This window comes from Natrix helvetica, assembly GCF_964273705.1.
Source record: "Natrix helvetica genome assembly, chromosome: 14".
In the NCBI taxonomy this organism is placed as follows: Eukaryota; Metazoa; Chordata; class Lepidosauria; order Squamata; family Natricidae; genus Natrix; species Natrix helvetica.
The window spans coordinates 3,895,773-3,916,095 of record NC_138564.1 but is presented as its reverse complement, the minus strand read 5'-3'; the positions used below and the strand labels follow the sequence as shown (position 1 = coordinate 3,916,095).

Below are 20,323 nucleotides of genomic sequence, written 5' to 3'. Positions count from 1 at the left end.
CAAATCATTTGCAAAGCATTTAGGGAAGGTTGGGCATTTCGAGATGCCTTTCTGGTTTAATTCTGATGTAAATTAGATTAAAGTCAGATGCCTTTCTGATTTAATTCTGACTAAATTATAGCTTTTCCTGAAGGTGATTAAGCCGATAAAGGAAGAAGCATATCATTATTATGTGTTATTGGTTCCCATTGTTGTTGTTAATGTATTGTCCTTTCTGGGATGTGTTTCTGGGTGGTTATTTTAAGTCTTGTTTTCAGCAGAGTTTTGATCCTGATGATATGAAATTAGGGTCTTCGGTTCGATTCCTTCCTCCCTCCCTCTCTTCTTTCTTTTGTATTCCTCCTTCCTTCCTTCCTTCCTTCCTCCCTCCCTCCCTCCCTCCCTCCCTCCCTTCTTTCTTTCTTTCTTTCTTTCTTTCTTTCTGATAGTTTACAGATTAACAGAGTTGGAAGGGACCTTGTAGGCAGTAGTGGGATTCAAATAATTTAACAACCGGTTCTCTGCCCTAACAATTTCTTCCAACAACCAGTTTACCAAACTGATCAGAAAGTTAACAACCGATTCTCCCGAAGTAGTGCAAATCTCACCACTGCTTGTAGGTCACCTAGTCCAACTCCCCACCCAAGCGGGAGACCCTACACCATTTCTGACCGATGGCAGTCCAGTCTCATCTTGAAAGCCTCCAGGGATGAAGCTCCCACAACTTCTGAAGGCAACTTCTGTTCCATGGGTTGATTGTTCTCACTGTCAGAAAATTCCTCCTTATTTCCAGGTTGAATCTCTCCTTGTTCAGTTTCCATCCATGATTCCTTATCTGGCGTTCAGGTGGTCTGGAAAATAGCTTGACCTCTTCCTCTCTCTGGCAGCCCCTCAAATACTGGAAGACAACTCTCATGTCTCCCCTGGTCCTTCTTTTCCCTAGACTAGCCATGCCCAGTTCCTGCAACCGTTCTTCATGTTTTAGTCTCCAGGGCTTTGATTATCTTAGATAGATTCAGATTAACAGAGTTACAAGGGACCTTGTAGGTCATCTAGTCCAACCCCCTGCCCAAGCAGGAGACCCTACCCCGTTTCTGACAGATGGCAGTCCAGTCTCATCTTGAAAGCCTCCAGTGATGAAGCTCCCACAACTTCTGAAGGCAACTCAGTTCCATGGGCTGATTGTTCTCACTGTCATGCTGGCCACATGACCACAGAGACGTCTTCAGGCAGCGCTTTGAAATGGAGATGAGCACCGCCCCCTAGAGTCGGGAACAACTAGCATATATGTGCAAGGGGAACCTTTACCTTTACCTTTAAGTAATTGCCACAAGTAGAAGATGGGGAAAAATTAAGGAAAGTTTCAGAATTAGCTCCATTTTTCCCAGCTCTTTGTTTAAGGTTTATAGGCTGAATGCAGCTAGTGAGATCAAATGTCAGTTAGTTCTAAAGTTTGGCGCATCAGAAGGGGACTTGGTCAAAGGGACCCACCTCACTGCCAGCTCTGAAAAAACGCAGAGGTATTAGTGGAGTGGATTAATTTTTTTAAAAAAAATGAGACCATAGAAGAAAGAACTGGAATAGAACCAACCTTCAACTACACGCAAAGACAGCAAGCGGAGTGGTTTGCTCACCTGGAGAGAATGCCTTAGGATCCTATGCCATAAAAGACACATATAAAAGAGGAGAAGGTCAAAGAACAGACCCAGAAGAAGATGGAGAGACAATATATGAAAGACGCACTACAATAGCATCAAATAGCAAGAAGGAGGAGGAGGAGGAGAGAGAAAGGAAGAAGAAAAGGGAGGAGAAGGGAAGAAGGGAGGAAGAGGGAGGAGAAGGAAGAAGAGAGAAAGGAGGAAGAGTGAGGAGGAGGAGAAGAGGAGGAGGAGAAGAAAGAAGAAGAAGAGGAACAGTGAGAAAAAAAAGAGAGAGAGAAGAGAAAGAGTATTTTCATCACGTAATTATAGGGATGTTGTTATTAATTGTGAGATATGGTCGTAAGTCACTGTTTTCAGTGCTGTTGTAACTTCGGTTGCTAAATGAATTCTTGTACATTGAGGACTCTCTATAAAAATCTACTATGCCACTAAATCCATAGTGTCCATAAAAATATACAGACAAATAAGTTCCTTGCATAAGTTTTCCGTACAGTTTCTCTCCAACCATCCATCCATTGACCTGAGGCATATTTCAATAAGAGTTTCTCAGGTTCTGTGACTTTGGACTGGGTGCGGAGTTCAGGTACCAACGCAAAAACCAAAACAGGCAAGAATTTAGTGTTCTATTAAGTTTCAATCCATAGAAGAAGAAGAAGAGGAAGAGGAAAAAGAAGGAGGAGGAGGAGGAGGAGGAGGAGGAGGAGGAGGAGGAGGAGGAGGAGGAGGAGGAAGAAGAGGAGGAGGAGGAGGAGGAGGAGGAGGAGGAGGAGGAGGAGGAGGAGGAAGAGGAAGAGGAAGAGAAAGAAGAAGAAGTGGTGGTGGTGGAGGAGGAAGAAGGTGAAGAGGAAGAGGAGAAGGAGGAAGAAGAAGAGAAAGGAGGAAGAAGAAGAAGAGGAAGAGGAAGAGGAAGAAGAGATGGTGGTGGAGAAGGAGGAAGAAGAGAAGGAGGAAGAAGACAAAGATTATTTATTTATTTATTATTGGTTATGGATTTATGATAAACCGTCCAATTCCAAATGTTTATAAAGTTTAGCAGTTGCTTAACCGACGTCCCACGCTTAGCATTGTCTTCTCATCGCACGGCAGAGGCCAGCTCCACCGCTCTTACGTAACACAGCGGAGGAGGGTTGCGTCTGGAAGGCCCAATCCGTGCAGCCGGTGGCATCTCTGCCTGCCTTCCATCAGTGGCTTCTTGGTGGAGCAAAGTGTGGAATGATTAGCCTGCCCACGTGGGAGAGATTACGAAAAAGACCCCAGGGCGAAGGCATGTGAGTCACTCTTTTTGTACTCCCTGTTAAGTAAGCATAAACTTAGAAATGAATTATAATCCCCAGAATTTATTCCCAGGCCAAGGGATTAAAGTCTTGAGAGGAATGGCCGAGTCATTTTTGAAGCAATTGCCTTCCACCCATGGAAGGAACAACGTCCAAGGCTGAACTGGGACAGGGGTTACTATGCATTTTTATTGTCTGGTTTACTCATGGTGGTTTGGGTGTAAGGAGTCCTTGGGGCTTTCTGAGTTGGTTGTTTGCTTGCAGCTGTTTCATTAACCAATGAGGCCACATCATCAAGGCAAGGAACAAGTGACGGTAGAAAAGCTGAGCCAATAGAAGGGCTAAAACCTGCAGCCCAGATAAGCAGGGATTAACACCAGACAAAAGCGCAGGTAGAAAACAATTCCCTAATCCAGAAGTAACCAAAGACAAAAGCACACTGTCACTAACACTGCCAGGATAATCTTCCGTATATAAACAGGAATGGAACTCCACACTTCTTCCCACCGATGATGTGACCTAGTTGGCGAAGGATACTCCTGCAAGAGAATCAGAGTCCTCCTCCTCCTCCTCTCTACAAATCCCACTCCCTTCTAGGACTGATGATATTATCTACTTGGGTCATGAAGCATCTGCAAGAAAACAACCAAGGACAACCCTACAGTCCTCCTCCTCCTCTCCTTCCTCCCTCTCCTCACAAACCCTCCTCTTTTCTGGTACTGATGATGTTGCCTAGGTTGGTAATGAAATGTCTGCAAGAAAACCACCAAGTTGAGGGGACCCTATAGTTGTTGTCATCCTCTTTTTCTTCCTCCTCCTCTTCCTCCTCCTCCTTGCAAAATCCCATCCTTTTAGCACTGATGATGGGTTATGAAACATCTCCAAGAAAACCACCAAGCTCAGAGAGCACCAAGGATGCCACCATTCTCCTCCTCCTCCTCCTCCTCCTCCTCCTCCTCCTCCTCCTCCTCCTCCTCCTCCTCCTCCTCCTCCTCCTCCTCCTCCTCCTCCTCCTCCTCCTCCTCCTCCTCCTCCTCTCTGTAAACCCCATTTCCTTATAGCACTGATGATGTTATCTAATTTGGGTAATGAAACAAAGCAAGCTTAGAAAACATCAAGGACCTCACAGTCTTCCTCCTCCTCTTCCTCTTCCTCCTCCTCCTCCTCTCTGTAAACCCCATTTCCTTATAGCACTGATGATGTTATCTAATTTGGGTAATGAAACCAAGCAAGCTTAGAGAACACCAAGGACCTCACAGTCTTCCTCTTCCTCCTCCTCCTCCTCCTCCTCCTCCTCCTCCTCCTCCTCCTCCTCCTCCTCCTCCTCACAAACCCCACTCCATTCCAACACTGATGATATTGCCTAGCTTGGTAACGAAACATCTGCAAGAAAAACCCCCAAGCTCAGAGAATACCAAGCACCCCACACTCTTCCTCCTCCTCCTCCTCTTCCTCCCTACAATCCCCACTCCCTTCTAGCACTGATGATGTTGCCTAGCTTGGTAGGGAAACATCTGCTGGGAAACCACCAAGCTCAGGCGGCATCAAGTCTCCACCCTGAGCTACAGAGATCGTCTTCTATTGAAACCCTTAAAAAATACAAGTCCGTACAATTAAAACGTATTTCGAGATTGCTACGAAAAACTGGGGGGGGGGGGAAATCACAAAGCAAGGAATTTTCTCGGGCTGCGTAGGTCACGGCAAGCCACTCACTCGTGCATGGTAGTACCAGTTTTCAGAAAAGACAGAAACAAAGCGAAGGACTTGGCACCAATCTTACAAGTGAAAACCTCAACTTTTTAAGAGCAGACTGTTTGCAGCTGCTAAATTTGGATGGAAGGCTAGACCCAGCCTGTCTTTTTCGGTTTGGACCGAGGGAGGATTGCTGGCCTCTTTCCCAAACTGGAGCAATTGTCTGGGTCGTCTTTTCTTCTTTTCAATTTAGCGTCACTCCAACCATCCAAATGTATGAAGTTCTAGTTATGAAATTTGGGCAGAATAACAACCGGGAAACTGTTCGGCCTCGGCTTGTGGTGGGGAACGCGGCCTGGATCCCTTGCAAAATAAAATTGTTGGAAAGCAAGAAGTGCCCTTTGTTTGATTTTAAGCGCAACCACGGGCAACCCTGGGCCTCATTTAAACCGGAGCCAAAACGAAATTATTGCTTTACCTGCCATTTAGAAGGATGTCTCTTTCCTGCTTAAATGGGGGGTTTAAATCACACACACAAAAAAACCCTGCCCTTCTAACTCCTGATGGCTCAGTGGCTAAGACACTGAGCTTGTCGATCAGAAACGCTAGGGGTTTGAACCCCTAGCGCCACATAACGGAGTGAGCTCCCGTGACTTGTCCCAGCTTCTGCCAACCTAGCAGTTCAAAAGCATGTAAAAATGCAAGTAGAAAAAAATGGGGACCACCTTTGGTGGGAAGGAAACAGCGCTCCGTGCGCCTTTGGCATCTAGTCATGCTGGCCACATGACCACGGAGACATCTTCGGACAGCGCTGGCTCTTCTGCTTTGAAACGGGGGTGAGCAGCGCCCCCTAGAGTTGGGAACGACGAGCAGATATGTGCGAGGGGAACCTTTACCTTTTTAACCCCTGATTTGTTTTGTCGTGTTCTGCGTCTCTTGCAGGGAATATAGGCAGAAAAAGAACATTACTTTTCACAGTAACAACACTGTCTCCTTTCTGGGTTATCGCTCCTTCGTCTTCCAACCGGACCGTTCCAACGGATCGGAATCCGATTACATCATGATGCCGAATATCTTGGTTTTGGTAAGTGAGCTTCCAACTCTGGGGATCTTTTTTTATTATTATTTTTTATTATGCAATTTTCTTTGTCTATATATACATATAAATGGCTCTGTGTGTGTGTGTGTGTTCTAGCATTACTCTGGAATGCCTCAAGCAATTTCAACCAAACTTGGTACACAGATGACTTACTCTCTAGAAACAAATGCTGTGGGGGTAAGACACCCCTAACACCCCCTCAGGGTGTGTGTTCTGTTAAGATACAGCCTGTTGTGCCTTAGAATGGCTTCTACCGTACTTCCTTAAAATGGATTCTACCGTACAGCGCTGTGGGGTTGCCATGGTAACGGCTTCACAGTACTCCACAAGGGGACTCCCTCTGGTAAGGGGGAAAACCCAACATTAGAAATTACGTTGGGTCCGGACATTTTCCCCTATAATTAAATACCTGGACAATGCCGAGTTATCAGCTATTTATATATAAAATTTCCATATCCACAATGACAGTGTTCTGACTCGGTTGGTTTTGTTTTTCCCTTGCTGTGCCCTCAAAGTCTCAGTGGAACAGGGTGATCTGCAAATATTGCAGAGAACTCAGTAAATAATTACTTGCAATCTTCCGCAGGATTGCAGGAAAAGATGAACAGATTCCAGAATTTCCCTCTATGTTTCAGAAACGAAGCTCCACAAGGTCACCAAGGAATTGATTCTTTGCTTGCTAATGGCTACAAGATTTTTTTCTCGAGAGCCACTGCTAACCTTTGCATACCTAGAAATAAATACAGTTTGATGATGTCAGGATTTACGGGCGCCATTTTCTTTGAAGGCCAAGGGAAGATATGGAGTTATTTCTGTTAAAGAGAAATGTTACTTACAGTAGTGGCCCAAATTGTGGAAAAAAATTGTATTTTTGAGATTTGATGGCTAATAACACCACTTTTTTGGGGGGGATAGTTTCAAGATAATCGTATTTCACTGCTGGAATGGCCTTGGAATAGCCCAAACCTTAACCCAATTGAAAATCTATGGAGCCAACCCAGTTAAAACCCAGTTAATAGAAGCAATCATTCCATCTTGGTTTCACATTGTAACAGCTAAAGAACTAAAAGACTTGGTTCACTCCATGGGAAGACGTTGTAAAGCCGTAATTCATGCTAAAGGTTACCCAGCTAAGTATTAACTGACGTGATCATTTTTTTTATATCTCCTTTTTTCTATGGTGATCATTTTTGTATATCTCGTTTCACTTTTCTTCTTTATAACTGCTATTCTAATAGGAAAATCCTTCATAAAAGTTATTGCATTACATTCTTGATTAAATTATCTTTCCATGGATATATAATCTTATGGTACTACTCCCCCCCCCCAAAAAAGTGGTGTTATTAGCTAGTTTTAGAAAATACACTTTTTCCAAAAGGTTTCCACAATTTTGGCCATTATACAAGAGGATTTCCAGGTCATTTCTGACAGTCCCCAGCTCTGAAACAATTGGAGGTGGATGAGTGTCAGAAATGGCGTAGAGTCTCCTGCTGGGGCGGGGGAGGGGGTTGGACTAGATGACCTCCAAGGTCCCTTCCAACCCTGTTATTCTATATTCAGTGGAACGACTTGCCTTCGGAAGTTGTGGGAGCTTCATCACTGGAGGCTTTCAAGAAGAGACTGGACTGCCATCTGTCAGAAATGGTGTAGATAGGATCTCCTGCTTGAGTGGGGGGTTGGACTAGATGACCTACAAGGTCCCTTCCAGCTCTGTTCATCTGTAAGGTCATCCTCGACTTACAACAGTTCATTTAGTGGCCATTCAAAGTTACAGCGGCACCGGAAAAAGTGACTGATGACTGTTTTTCACACTTAACTTGCAGCATCCCCATGGTCAAAAGTCTTAGGAATTGACACATCATGATAAGTCCTTGTTTTGTTCAAATGTGGCTTAGTGACATACTTCTAAGGGCGTGGGCCTAAACAGAACCAGATGGATATCTCCTCCTCGCTGGAACACAAACTGGATAGCAATTAGGAAAGGCATCTCCACATTTATAGAATATGAGAATAATAGAATAACAGAGTTGGAAGGGACTTCGGAGGTCTTCTAGTCCAACCCCCTGCTGAAGCAGGAAATCTTAGACGATTCCAATAAGTCTAACAGTCATTTGCAGATCTTCCCTGAGATTCATGGAGAAGGTTCTTAGTCTGCTTTGCGGTAATGAGAAAACAAGCCGAGTTGGCATTTAGAACATCAGAATAATAAGCTTGGAAGGGGTCTTGGAGGTCTTCTAGTCCAACCCCCTGCTGAAGCAGGAAACTCTACACCATTTCAGACAAATAGCTGTCCAATCGCTTCTTGAAGACCTCCAGAGATGGAGCGCCCAAAACCTTTGGTGGCAAGCCGGTCCCTTGATTAAATTAAGCCAACTAATTAATAGCAATAGCACTTAGAAATAGCACTTAGACTTATATGCCGCTTTACAGCCCTCTCTAAGCGGTTTATAGAGTCTTGCCGCTAACAATCTGGGTCCTCATTTTACCCACCTCAGAAGGATGGAAGGCTGAGTCAAACTTGAACTGGTTAGAGTCGAACTGCTGGCAGTGGGTAAATTTGCCTGCAATACTGCATTCTGACCATTGTGGAAAGGAAGGAAGGAAGGAAGGAAGGAAGGAAGGAAGGAAGGAAGGAAGGAAGGAAGGAAATGGAAAAGGAGGAGCAATAGCAATAGCACTTAGACTTATATACTGCTTCATAGGGCTTTCCAGACCTCTCTAAGCGGTTTACAGAGTCAGCCTTTTGCCCCCAACAATCTGGCTCCTCATTTTACCCACCTAGGAAGGATGGAAAGGCTGAGTCAACCTTGAGCAGGTGAGGATTGAACTCCTGGCAGTTGGCAGAATTAATCTGCAATGCTGCATCCTAACCACTGCGCCACCACGACCAGTTTTTAAAACTATTCTTTCTGTTTGTTCTGATTCTTCTTTTACTCTGTTGATTTTTATTTTTATTTTCCTTCAAGGGAGCAGCCATCATGTTGGAAAACATGCCCTTTGCCCTGAGGTTAACCTTCAGCAGTGCCCTGGCCCTCTTCCATCAAAATGCCTTCATGAACCGGACAGTCGGAGATATCATTTGGGGCTACAAGGAACCTTTCACCCAGTTCCTGAGCAGCCTTGGGGTCAGCGTAGGTCCAGGCAGTGAAAATTTCGGCTTGTTTTCCGACGTAAGTCAGATCCTTGGGGTTGGGGTCTCTGGGTCCAGACGTGAACATTTTGGGGTTGAAATGGGCAGATATCTCCAAGAACAGAGACTTCCTACAAGGAAACTACAGCTATTATATTTGTCGGAGGGAAAAATCAGAAACTGCAAAATCCCCATTCCCTCCCCACTCCAGGGGAAGGATACTGCAAAATCTCCATTCCCTCCCCACTCCAGGGGAAGGATACTGCAAAATCCCCAATCCCTCCCCACTCCAGGGGAAGGATACTGCAAAATCCCCAATCCCTCCCCACTCCAGGGGAAGGATACTGCAAAATCCCCAATCCCTCCCCACTCCAGGGGAAGGATACTGCAAAATCCCCAATCCCTCCCCACTCCAGGGGAAGGATACTGCAAAATCCCCAATCCCTCCCCACTCCAGGGGAAGGATACTGCAAAATCCCCATTCCCTCCCCACTCCAGGGGAAGGATACTGCAAAATCCCCATTCCCTCCCCACTCCAGGGGAAGGATACTGCAAAATCCCCATTCCCTCCCTACTCCAGAGGAAGGATACTGCAAAATCTCCATTCCCTCCCCACTCCAGGGGAAGGATACTGCAAAATCCCCAATCCCTCCCCACTCCAGGGGAAGGATACTGCAAAATCCCCAATCCCTCCCCACTCCAGGGGAAGGATACTGCAAAATCCCCAATCCCTCCCCACTCCAGGGGAAGGATACTGCAAAATCCCCATTCCCTCCCCACTCCAGGGGAAGGATACTGCAAAATCCCCATTCCCTCCCCACTCCAGGGGAAGGATACTGCAAAATCCCCATTCCCTCCCTACTCCAGAGGAAGGATACTGCAAAATCTCCATTCCCTCCCCACTCCAGGGGAAGGATACTGCAAAATCCCCAATCCCTCCCCACTCCAGGGGAAGGATACTGCAAAATCCCCAATCCCTCCCCACTCCAGGGGAAGGATACTGCAAAATCCCCAATCCCTCCCCACTCCAGGGGAAGGATAGTGCAAAATCCCCAATCCCTCCCCACTCCAGGGGAAGGATACTACAAAATCTCCCTTCCCTCCCCACTCCAGGGAAAGGATACTGCAAAATCTCCATTCCCTCCCCACTCCAGGGAAAGGATACTGCAAAATCCCCATTCCCTCCCCACTCCAGGGGAAGAATACTGCAAAATCCCCATTCCCTCCCCACTCCAGGGGAAGGATACTGCAAAATCCCCAATCCCTCCCCACTCCAGGGGAAGAATACTGCAAAATCCCCATTCCCTCCCCACTCCAGGGGAAGAATACTGCAAAATCCCCATTCCCTCCCCACTCCAGGGGAAGAATACTGCAAAATCCCCATTCCCTCCCCACTCCAGGGGAAGGATACTGCAAAATCCCCATTCCCTCCCCACTCCAGGGGAAGAATACTGCAAAATCCCCAATCCCTCCCCACTCCAGGGGAAGGATACTGCAAAATCCCCAATCCCTCCCCACTCCAGGGGAAGGATACTGCAAAATCCCCATTCCCTCCCCACTCCAGGGGAAGAATACTGCAAAATCCCCATTCCCTCCCCACTCCAGGGGAAGGATACTGCAAAATCCCCATTCCCTCCCCACTCCAGGGGAAGGATACTGCAAAATCCCCATTCCCTCCTCACTCCAGGGGAAGGATACTGCAAAATCCCCAATCCCTCCCCACTCCAGGGGAAGGATTCTGCAAAATCCCAATTCCCTCCCCACTCCAGGGGAAGGATATTGCAAAATCCCCATTCCCTCCCCACTCCAGGGGAAGGATTCTGCAAAATCCCAATTCCCTCCCCACTCCAGCGGAAGGATATTGCAGAATCTCAATTCCCTCCCCACTCCAGGGGAAGGATACTGCAAAATCTCCATTCCCTCCCCACTCCAGGGGAAGGATACTGCAAAATCCCCATTCCCTCCCCACTCCAGGGGAAGGATATTGCAGAATCTCAATTCCCTCCCCACTCCAGGGGCCAGCCAGAGATGGCATTTGCCAGTTCTCCCAGCTCCAAAAAATTTCCCTACTGGTTCTCCGAACTGCTCAAAATTTCCACTACCAGAATCTGTCAGAACCTGCTGGATTTTACCCCTGGTGTAGGGAGTCCTTGATTTACAACAGTTCATTTAGTGACCGAAGTTCCAGCGGGATTGAAAAAAAGGGATTTACAGTATATCACAGAAGGGATTACACCCCCTTACATTTTTGTTGCCAGCAGTTTACACATTAATGACTGTGTGCTGTGTTATTTTGAGGGGACAGCACATTTGCAGTCTTATACAAGCTGTATTCTCACTACTTTACATTGTAGCCCAGTGTCATTTCTTCAGTGTCGTCACATGAAAAGATATACTTAAAAATTCCCAAAATGTTAGGGGGGTGTACTCGCTTCTGTGATATGCTTGTATGGCTCTTTTTCACACTTAATGACCGTTGCAGGCCCCCCGTGGTTAAAAAAAATCAAAATTCAGGCACTTGGCAACTGGTTCGTATTTATAATGGTCGCAATGTCCCCAGGTCACACGATCCCCTTTTGCGACCTTCTGACAAGGCAGGTCAATGGGGGAAGACGGATTCACGTAACAACCGTGTGACTCACTTAACAACTGCAGGGATTCAGTGAACAGTAAGGTCGTAAAATGGGGCAAAACCTTCACTTTGCAGTTGTCTTGCTTGGCAACGGAGACGCTAGGCTCAACTGTGGTTGTAAATTGAGGAGTTTTGACTTCCCCTGATGCTAGCTACTTCCTCACCGTCGCCTTCCAAATTAACATACCGAAGGTGTTGCGTTGGTGCAAACTGTTTGGGGAATCCTGCCACGATTTCAATCTTCAATCTTGGAATGTTGGCCAAATGCATTTCCCCAGTTTTCCTCCCAGCCAGCCAGCATAACCAGTGGTCGGGAAGGGTGCTGGTTCCTCCCTGAATGCAGACACCCACAGCTAACCAGAGATCAAGGAAGATGAACGTTAACTGCCCACTCCTAGAAACTTAACAATGGTGGGAAAATATGTGGAGGAAAGGTTTAAAATTTGCATTGAACTATAATTTAAAAGAAAACTGAATCTTATCAAGTGAAATCCCTACAGTTGTTAATAGGGACGCGGTGGCTCAGTGGCTAAGACGCTGAGCTTGTCGATCAGAAAGTAAGGCAGTTCGAATCCCAGCGCTGCGTAATGGAGTGAGCTCCCGTGACTTGTCCCAGCTTCTGCCAACCTAGCAGTTCGAAAGCACGTAAAAAATGCAAGTAGAAAAATAGGAACCACCTTTGGTGGGAAGGTAACTGCCTTCGGGAGTTGAGTCATGCCGGCCACATGACCACGGAGACGTCTTCGGACAGCGCTGGCTCTTCGGCTTTGAAACGGAGATGAGCACCGCCCCCTAGAGTCAGGAACAACTAGCACATATGCGCACGGGGAAACTTTATCTTTACAGTTGTTAAGTTAGTAACACGGTTATTTTTGATTTTGCTTGTCAGAAGGTCACAAACCCCAGGACACTACAGTCACTATACTCCTAAGTGGGGAAAATGGTTCTAAGTGACTTTTTTCAGTGCTGTTGTAACTTGGAATGGTCACTAAACAAACTGTTGTGAATCGAGGACTAAATCTGCATAGATAATTTACCTCTCTGCCCTGGTTCTTATGACCTACTATGTTAAAATGGTAGCCTTTGTTTTCCTATACTCCTTTTTTCTTAAAAATGAGTCAACGGAGAGTTCAGTTTATTGTTAGGTAAAGGTAATGGTTCCTTGCGCATCTGTGCTAGTCGTTCCCAACTCTAGGGGTGGTGCTCATCTCCGTTTCAAAGCCGAAGAGCCAGCGCTGTCCGAAGACGTCTCCGTGGTCATGTGGCCAGCATGACTCAATGGCGAAGGCACACAAAATGCTGTTCCCTTCCCACCACAGGTGGTTCCTATTTTTCTACTTGCATTTTTTACGTGCTTTCGAACTGCTAGGTTGGCGGAAGCTGGGACAAGTCACGGGAGCTCACTCCGTTACGCGGCGCTAGGGATTCGAAATGCCCAACTGCCAGTTTATTGTTAAAAGTGTGTAAGTCACCTAACTGGTACTTCTTTTCCATTGCAGTTAAACAATTCAAACTCGGGTCTCTTCACAGTGTTCACAGGCAAGGATGATATTAACAAAACTCACATGGTGGATTCTTGGAATGGATTAAAAGAGGTAAAAACAAAATAAATATTTTTTTAAGAAAGAAAAAGCTGAAAAACCATAATGAAATAACGCCCATAAGTGCTGCCTAATTAAATGGGAGCACATCGGTCAGAAATGGTGTAGAGTCTTCTGCTTGGGCAGGTCATAAAATGGGGGCAAAAGTCACTGAACAAATGTGTCACTTAGCATTTTGGCGTAATGTGGTGGTTGTAACTTGAGGACTATCTGTATTCCCCCGATATTTTCATATAGGCTTTGGAGCAGGGGAGAAATTCATATTTTTTTTATTACTGGTTCTGTCGGCGTGGCTTGGTGGCTGTGGTGTGGTTTGGTGGGTGTGGCTTGCTGGGTGTGGCAGGGGAAGGATACTGCAAAAGCCCCATTTCCTCCCCACTCCGGGGGAAGGCTACTGCAAAATCCCCATTCCCTCCCCACTCCAGGGGAAGGATACTATAAAATCCCCATTCTCTCCCCACTCCAGGGGAAGGATACTGCAAAATCCCCATTCCCTCCCCACTCCAGGGGAAGGATACTGCAAAATCTCCATTCTCTCCCCACTCCAGGGGAAGGATACTATAAAATCCCCATTCTCTCCCCACTCCAGGGGAAGGATACTGCAAAATCCCCAGTTCCTCCCCACTCCAGGAGAAGGATACTGCAAAATCCCCATTCCCTCCCCACTCCAGGGGAAGGATACTGCAAAATCCCCAGTTCCTCCCCACTCCAGGGGAAGGATACTGCAAAATCCCCATTCCCTCCCCACTCCGGGGCCAGCCAGAAGTGGCGTCTGTCAGTTCTCCGAACTACTGAAAATTTCCGCTACCGGTTCTCCAGAACCTCTCAGAATCTGCTGGATTTCCCTCATGCTTTGGAATGTACGTTCCAGAGACTGGCTAAACAACACTTCTTTTTCCCAGCTAAGATATGCTATGCTGAGAGATAAGGAGCCCTATTTCCCTTTTTTGCTTGTTTTGCTAACAGACAGATGTGATATCAGGGCGTTTTCCTCTAACCGTGTCAGGATTAATTAATATCTGGAGCAGGAATTTTACAAAGAGGTGAATCATTCACGGCATGCCTTTTGCAAAAAGCAGGTGCATTCTCCCAACGATTGAAACAACATCTCCACCATCAGATAGGCAGTGAGATGCTCACTCCTGGCAACTCCATGTCACTGGACTACAGCTCCCATCATCCTGATTTTAACCTTTCTTTTTTTTGGCCTGAATAACGCATGGATTATATAGTCCAAGTAACCCTCAAAGGCTCAGGTCACCTTGAATGGGCAGCCATAGAAATCTGATAAATAAATAAAATATTTTTACATCCGTTTCAGCGGCAGGCCAAGAATTGTTTTTTATAAAGGAATCCAATCCTCTGTTCACATAAACTTGATTTTGGAGGCGCATCAAAGAGTTCCTCAATAATTTTATTTTCATAATTTTTTCCCTGGTAGATTGTTCTTTTTGGGGGGGGGGTGTACAATGTGTTTTATTCAAAATCTGGCTGCTATGGAGAACTTTCTGCTGGAGATCTTCTCCTTCCTAACAGCTCACCATCTTCCTTCCTTCCTTCCTTTCATTCTGTTTCTTTCTCTCGTTCTGTCTTTCTGTCTGTCTTTCTGTCTCTGTCTTTTTCTTTCTGTCTCTTTTTCTTCCTTTCTTTCTTTCCTCCTTCCTTCCTTCCTTTCCTCCTTCCTTCCGTCCTTTCTTTCGTTCTGTTTCTTTCTTTCGTTCTGTCTTTCTGTCTCTTGTCTCTTTCTTTCTTTCTTTCTTTCCTTCTTCCTTCCTTCCTTTCTTTCTTATCATAATCCAGTTTCTCATCTTGCATTAAGCTAATTCCTTACATGCTATTTTTTCTCTGTAGCAGATTGGCGATCTAGTCACCCCGTCTGAATAGAATAGGGAGAGAGGGAGAGGAAGAGAGATAGAGATGGATGCAGATATTGTCCTGGTGACATTAACTCACCAGTCTACTACAAAGAAAATATAACATTTGAAGGAATTAGCTTAATGCAAGGTGAGAAGATGGATGAACCTTTTTTTAGACTGTTGTTCTTAGCTTTAAACTTGGCAACTTTAAGACTTGTGTCCTTCAGCTCCCAGAATTCCCTAGCCGGCATGGAATTCTGGGAGTTGAAGTCCAGGAGTCTTCAAAAAAGGGAAAAAAATAGATCCAGGAAACGACAGACCTGTCAGCCTGACCTCAGTACCAGGAAAAATTCTGGAAAAGATAATCAAGCAATGAATTAGCGAACACCTAGAAGTAAACAAAGTAATAGCCAAAAGCCAACATGGATTTATCAAAAACAGATCATGCCAGAGTAATCTTATTGCATTCTTTGACAAAGTGACAAAATTAGTGGACCAGAGGAATGCCGTCGATATAGTTTACTTGGACTTCAGTAAGACATTTGATAAGGTAGACCATAACCTACTACTAGATAAAGTAGAAGAATGTGGGTTAGACAGCATCACCACCAGATGGATTCGTAACTGACTGACCAACCACACTCAACGTGTAGTCCTCAATGGAGCTGCCTCTACATGGAGGGAGGTATGCAGTAGAGTACCCCAAGGCTCTGTTTTAGGCCCAGTACCCTTCAACATCTTCATCAATGATTTGGATGAGGGAATAAATGGGGAACTCATCAAATTTGCAGATGACACCAAGCTGGCAGGAATAGCCAACACTCCAGAAGGTAAAGACTTAAGATACAGAAGGATCTTGACAAACTTGAACGTTGGGCACTATCTAATAAAATGAAATTCAATGGTGAAAAGAGTAAGGTTCTACATTTAGGCAAGAAAAGCAAAATGCACAAGTACAATATAGGCGATACCTTGCTCAACAGTAGTAACTGTGAAAATTTAATGAAAAGAAGGACTAGGGGAGACAGGATAGCAGTCTTCCAATATCTCAGGGATTGCCCCAAAGAAGAGGGAGTCAAACTATTCTCCAAGGCACCTGGGTGTAGAACAAGAAGCAATGGATGGAAACTAATCAAGGAGAGAAGCAACTTAGAACTAAGGAGGAATTTCCTGACAGTGAGAACGATTCACCAGTGGAACAACTTGCCTCCAGAAGTTGTGAATTCTCCAACACTGGAAGTTTTAAAGAAGATGTTGGACAACCCTTTGCCTGATTTGGTGTAGGGTTTCCTACCTAAGCAGGGGGTTGGACTAGAAGACCTCTAAGGTCCCTTCCAACTCTGTTATTCTATATAACGACTGAGGAAATGGACATTTGGGACTAGGTGTTTGGGAACACGGTGACTCCCTGAAAGAATTCAAGTTGCAACCTGCTTGATGCCAAGGACTGCAACTGATATTGGATCATCCAGGACTTTTTTAATGTGCTGCTCCAGCACATTATGGGTGGAGCCAACTCAGAGATAACTGCATGTCCCTCTAGGTAGGCCTGGAGGGAGAATAGGTAGGGCAAGGATTCTTGGAAACACTAAAGATTAAGAGAGAGTGATATAATTTTGCAGGCTTGTTCAGCTTCTGTCCCATCTCCTGCCAAAAAAACTGTCACGCTTCTGGATTTGCTTTTTCACGTTCTCGCTCTCTTCCAACTTAATGAAGTTCAGACTCTAGAAAGAGTGCAGAGAAGAGCAACCAAGATGATGAGGGGACTGGAGGCTAAAACAGATGATGAACGGTTGCAAGAACTGGGCTTGGCTAGTCTAGCGAAGAGAAGGACTCAGGGTGACATGAGAGCAGTCTTCCAATATCTCAGGGGCTGCCACAAAGAAGAGGAGAATCAATCGATGCTCCAAAGCACCAGGAGGCAGACAAGAAGCAATGGATGGAAACTAACTAAGGAGAGAAGCAACCTGGAAATAAGGAGAAATTTCCTGACAGTGAGAACAAGTGGAAAGGATTGCCTTCAGAATGTTGCAGGTGTCCCAACACTGGAAGTCTTTAAGAAGATGTTGGATATCCATTTGTCTGAAGTGCTGTAGGGTTTCCTGCCTGGAAAGAGGGTTGGACTAGAAGACCTCCAAGGTCCCTTCCAACTCTGTTATTCTGTTAAATTCTGGGAAGGGATGTAGAGCAGGAAGTTGAGAAAATGTCCTGGTCTATTTAGTTTAATGAAAAGAAGGACCAGGGGAGACATGATAGCAGTGTTCCAATATCTCAGGGGTTGCCACAAAGAAGAGGGAGTCAAACTATTCTCCAAGGCACCAGAGGGCAGGATAAGAAGCAATGGATGGAAACTTGTTGTGGCCCAGCAGGATCCGGTTGAGCTGCTGATGGACTCGGATAGCGAGGAACCATATGAGTCTTCCCTGGACGATGTGGAGGACCCTGTGCAGGGTTCAGACTCAGAGCAGGGACCAGAGAGGCTGGTTGGCCACCAGGAGGCGCCTGAGGAATGGAGCAGTGGGGAGAATCAAAGGCAGTTTGTCCCTGATGCTAGATTGAGACGGGCTGAGAAACGGAAGCAGCAACTCCGTAGGCAGATTCACAGAAAATAATTAAGCCCAGGTGGTTATGGATTGGTCCCTCCCAAGAGAGATTATAGGTGAGGCGTTGGGAGGGGACATTTGCAGGAAACAACCGTTCGAATTAGTAGTTAAGAAAATCTATCTGTATTCTAGCCGTGTCTGTTTGTTTGGACTATCTGCTTTGCTTCATTTGAATTATCTGGGTTGCTCTATTGAACGTGAGTTGTCTGGGCCCTCAGCCAAAGGATTAGTTATCTCAGTAATTAAAGTGGCAAACAGCAAAGCTTGTGTTCTGGTTTATTCACAGGTGTGGGAGACGGGGGCCAGAACTGAAACTAATCAAGGAGAGAAGCAACTTAGAACTGAGGAGAAATTTCCTGACAGTTCAAACAATTAATCAGTGGAACAGAAATTGCCTCCAGAAGTTGTGAATGCCCCAACACTGGAAATCTTTAAAAAGATGTTGGATAGCCATTTGTCTGAAACGGTATAGGGTTTCCTGCCTAGGCAGGGGGTTAGACTAGAAGACCTCCAAGGTCCTTTTCAACTTTGCTATTGTGTTGTAAAGTTGCCAAGTTTGGAGATTCCCTGCTTTAGAGGAAGGCATGGATTCTCATATGTATCAACCTGGCTTCTGGACATTAAAGTTCCTTCTCTCTTGACAGGTATCCTATTGGCATTCTGAAGAATGTAACATGATCAATGGAACCGCTGGAGAACTTTGGCCACCATTCATGACCCCATCTTCACCAGTGGAACTCTATACTCCAGATGCCTGCAGGTGAGTTTCTTGCAAATTCTTGCCTCTACAAGACCTTGTCCTATACTAGAATTCTGCCCAACCTTTCAAATATATCTTCAGTGCAATGAGCAAATGGCCAAATATCCAACTTTCATCTCCTGCCATCACTCAAATAAATTTTCTCGGGATTAGATGTCCGCAAAATGTTGCTGGTCATCCAATGTGGAGCCTTCAACCTCTGATTCCGCTAAATTTGAAGGCAGCATCTAACCACCCAAGTTGTCCATCTCCATTCTCAACTTTCAGAGATGTTTCTTCCTTCATGGTCCATCTTCTTCCTTCATGCTCCATCTTCTTCCTTCATCCTCCATGAACTTCTTCCTGGGGATGGTTCGTCTTCTTCCTTCATGGTCCATCTTCTTCTTTCATGCTCCATCTTCTTCCTTCATGGTCCATCTTCTTCCTTCATGCTCCATCTTCTTCATTCATGCTCCATCTTCTTCCTTCATGCTCCATCTTCTTCCTTCATGGTCTTCTTCCTGTGGATGGTTCATCTTAGTCCTTCATGGTCTATCTTCTTCCTTCATGGTCCATCTTCTTCCTTCATGCTCCATCTTCTTCCTTCATGCTCCATCTTCTTCCTTCATGCTCTATCTTCATTTATGCTCCATCTTCTTCCTTCATGCTCTATCTTCATTTATGCTCCATCTTCTTCCTTCATGGTCCATCTTTTTCCTTCATGGTCCATCTTCTTCCTTCATGGTCCATCTTCTTCCTTCATGCTCCATCTTCTTCCTTCATGGTCCATCTTCTTCATTCATGCTCCATCTTCTTCCTTCATGCTCCATCTTCTTCCTTCATGCTCCATCTTCTTCCTTCATGCTCCATCTTCTTCCTTCATGCTCTATCTTCATTTATGCTCCATCTTCTTCCTTCATGGTCAATTGTCTTCCTTCATGGTCCATTTTCTTCCTTCATGGTCCGTTTTCTTCCTTCATGCCCCATCTTCTTCCTTCATGCTCCATTTTCTTCCTTCATGCTCCATTTTCTTCCTTCATGCTCCATTTTCTTCCTTCATGCTCCATTTTCTTCCTTCATGCTCCATTTTCTTCCTTCATGCTCCATTTTCTTCCTTCATGCTCTATCTTCATTTATGCTCCATCTTCTTCATTCATGGTCCATCTTTTTCATTTATGGTCCATCAGGATGCTGGTCTTCCAAGGAATCTCTGTCTCAATTGACCTCTCTTTTAATCTTGTCTCTTTCAGGTCAATTAAATTAAACTACACCCAATCTGGAGACTTCAAAGGCATACCAGTTTATCGTTACACGGCTCCAAAGACCCTGTTTGCCAACGGGACCGTCTATCCACCCAACGAGGGCTTCTGCCCATGCCGGCAATCCGGAATCCAGAACATCAGCTCCTGTAAATTAAGTACGTCTGCTGAACCTTTTGGTTGTACGAAGCATTTCCAAAGTTTCCCATTTTCCTGATGGGATGATTTGAAGAGGATTTGACACAAGTAGAGTAATAGCTGATGAAGGATCTAAGATCTGAAAGGATGATGTTATTGGAATAACATAAAACTATACATTTTGTTCTTTCTTTCAGTAAAGGTGAGATTAGAAAAGTTTAATGGAAATAATGCATCTAAAGGGAAGACATTCCAGGTTATAAAGTACAGGCATAGATTAACAGAGTTGGAAGGGACCTTGTAGGTCATCTAGTCCAACCCCCCCTCCCCACTCAAGTAGGATGTCAGGGTTCCAAATAGCATCCAAAAGTAAATCAGAGTCCGAGGCAAAGGATTCCTCAAAGTTCCAATTTATTAAGAGAGCTTTGTTGACACATCTGGGAAAACCCGAATCTGAAAGCTTCCCGGTTTTCCCCACCCAGTTGAAAGTTCAAGTTCTTGCCACCATACCCACAAGTCCATCCCATGGTCCAGTCTCCCACTGCCACGATGACACATTCTACGCATCCAGTTCCAGTCAGGTGCAGAGGTGCAGAGACAAAGGATGACCTTGGCTTTCTAGAAAGAATTTTGTTATGGCTACATATCACACAACTCTCT

At 45.3% G+C, this 20,323-nt stretch overlaps 1 protein-coding gene across 4 annotated transcripts in view; it reads left to right on the top strand.

Moving 5' to 3' along the window:
- SCARB1 (scavenger receptor class B member 1) overlaps nucleotides 1-20,323 on the top strand; it is a 62,773-nt gene that overhangs the window by 24,911 nt on the left and 17,539 nt on the right. For all 4 annotated transcript variants that reach the window (XM_081966920.1, XM_081966921.1, XM_081966918.1 and 1 more), the window contains exons 3-7: nucleotides 5,549-5,690; nucleotides 8,672-8,875; nucleotides 12,967-13,062; nucleotides 18,172-18,287; nucleotides 19,517-19,683. In XM_081966920.1, the coding sequence (XP_081823046.1) occupies nucleotides 5,549-5,690; nucleotides 8,672-8,875; nucleotides 12,967-13,062; nucleotides 18,172-18,287; nucleotides 19,517-19,683 (725 nt within the window). The remainder of the gene's footprint in view (nucleotides 1-5,548; nucleotides 5,691-8,671; nucleotides 8,876-12,966; nucleotides 13,063-18,171; nucleotides 18,288-19,516; nucleotides 19,684-20,323) is intronic.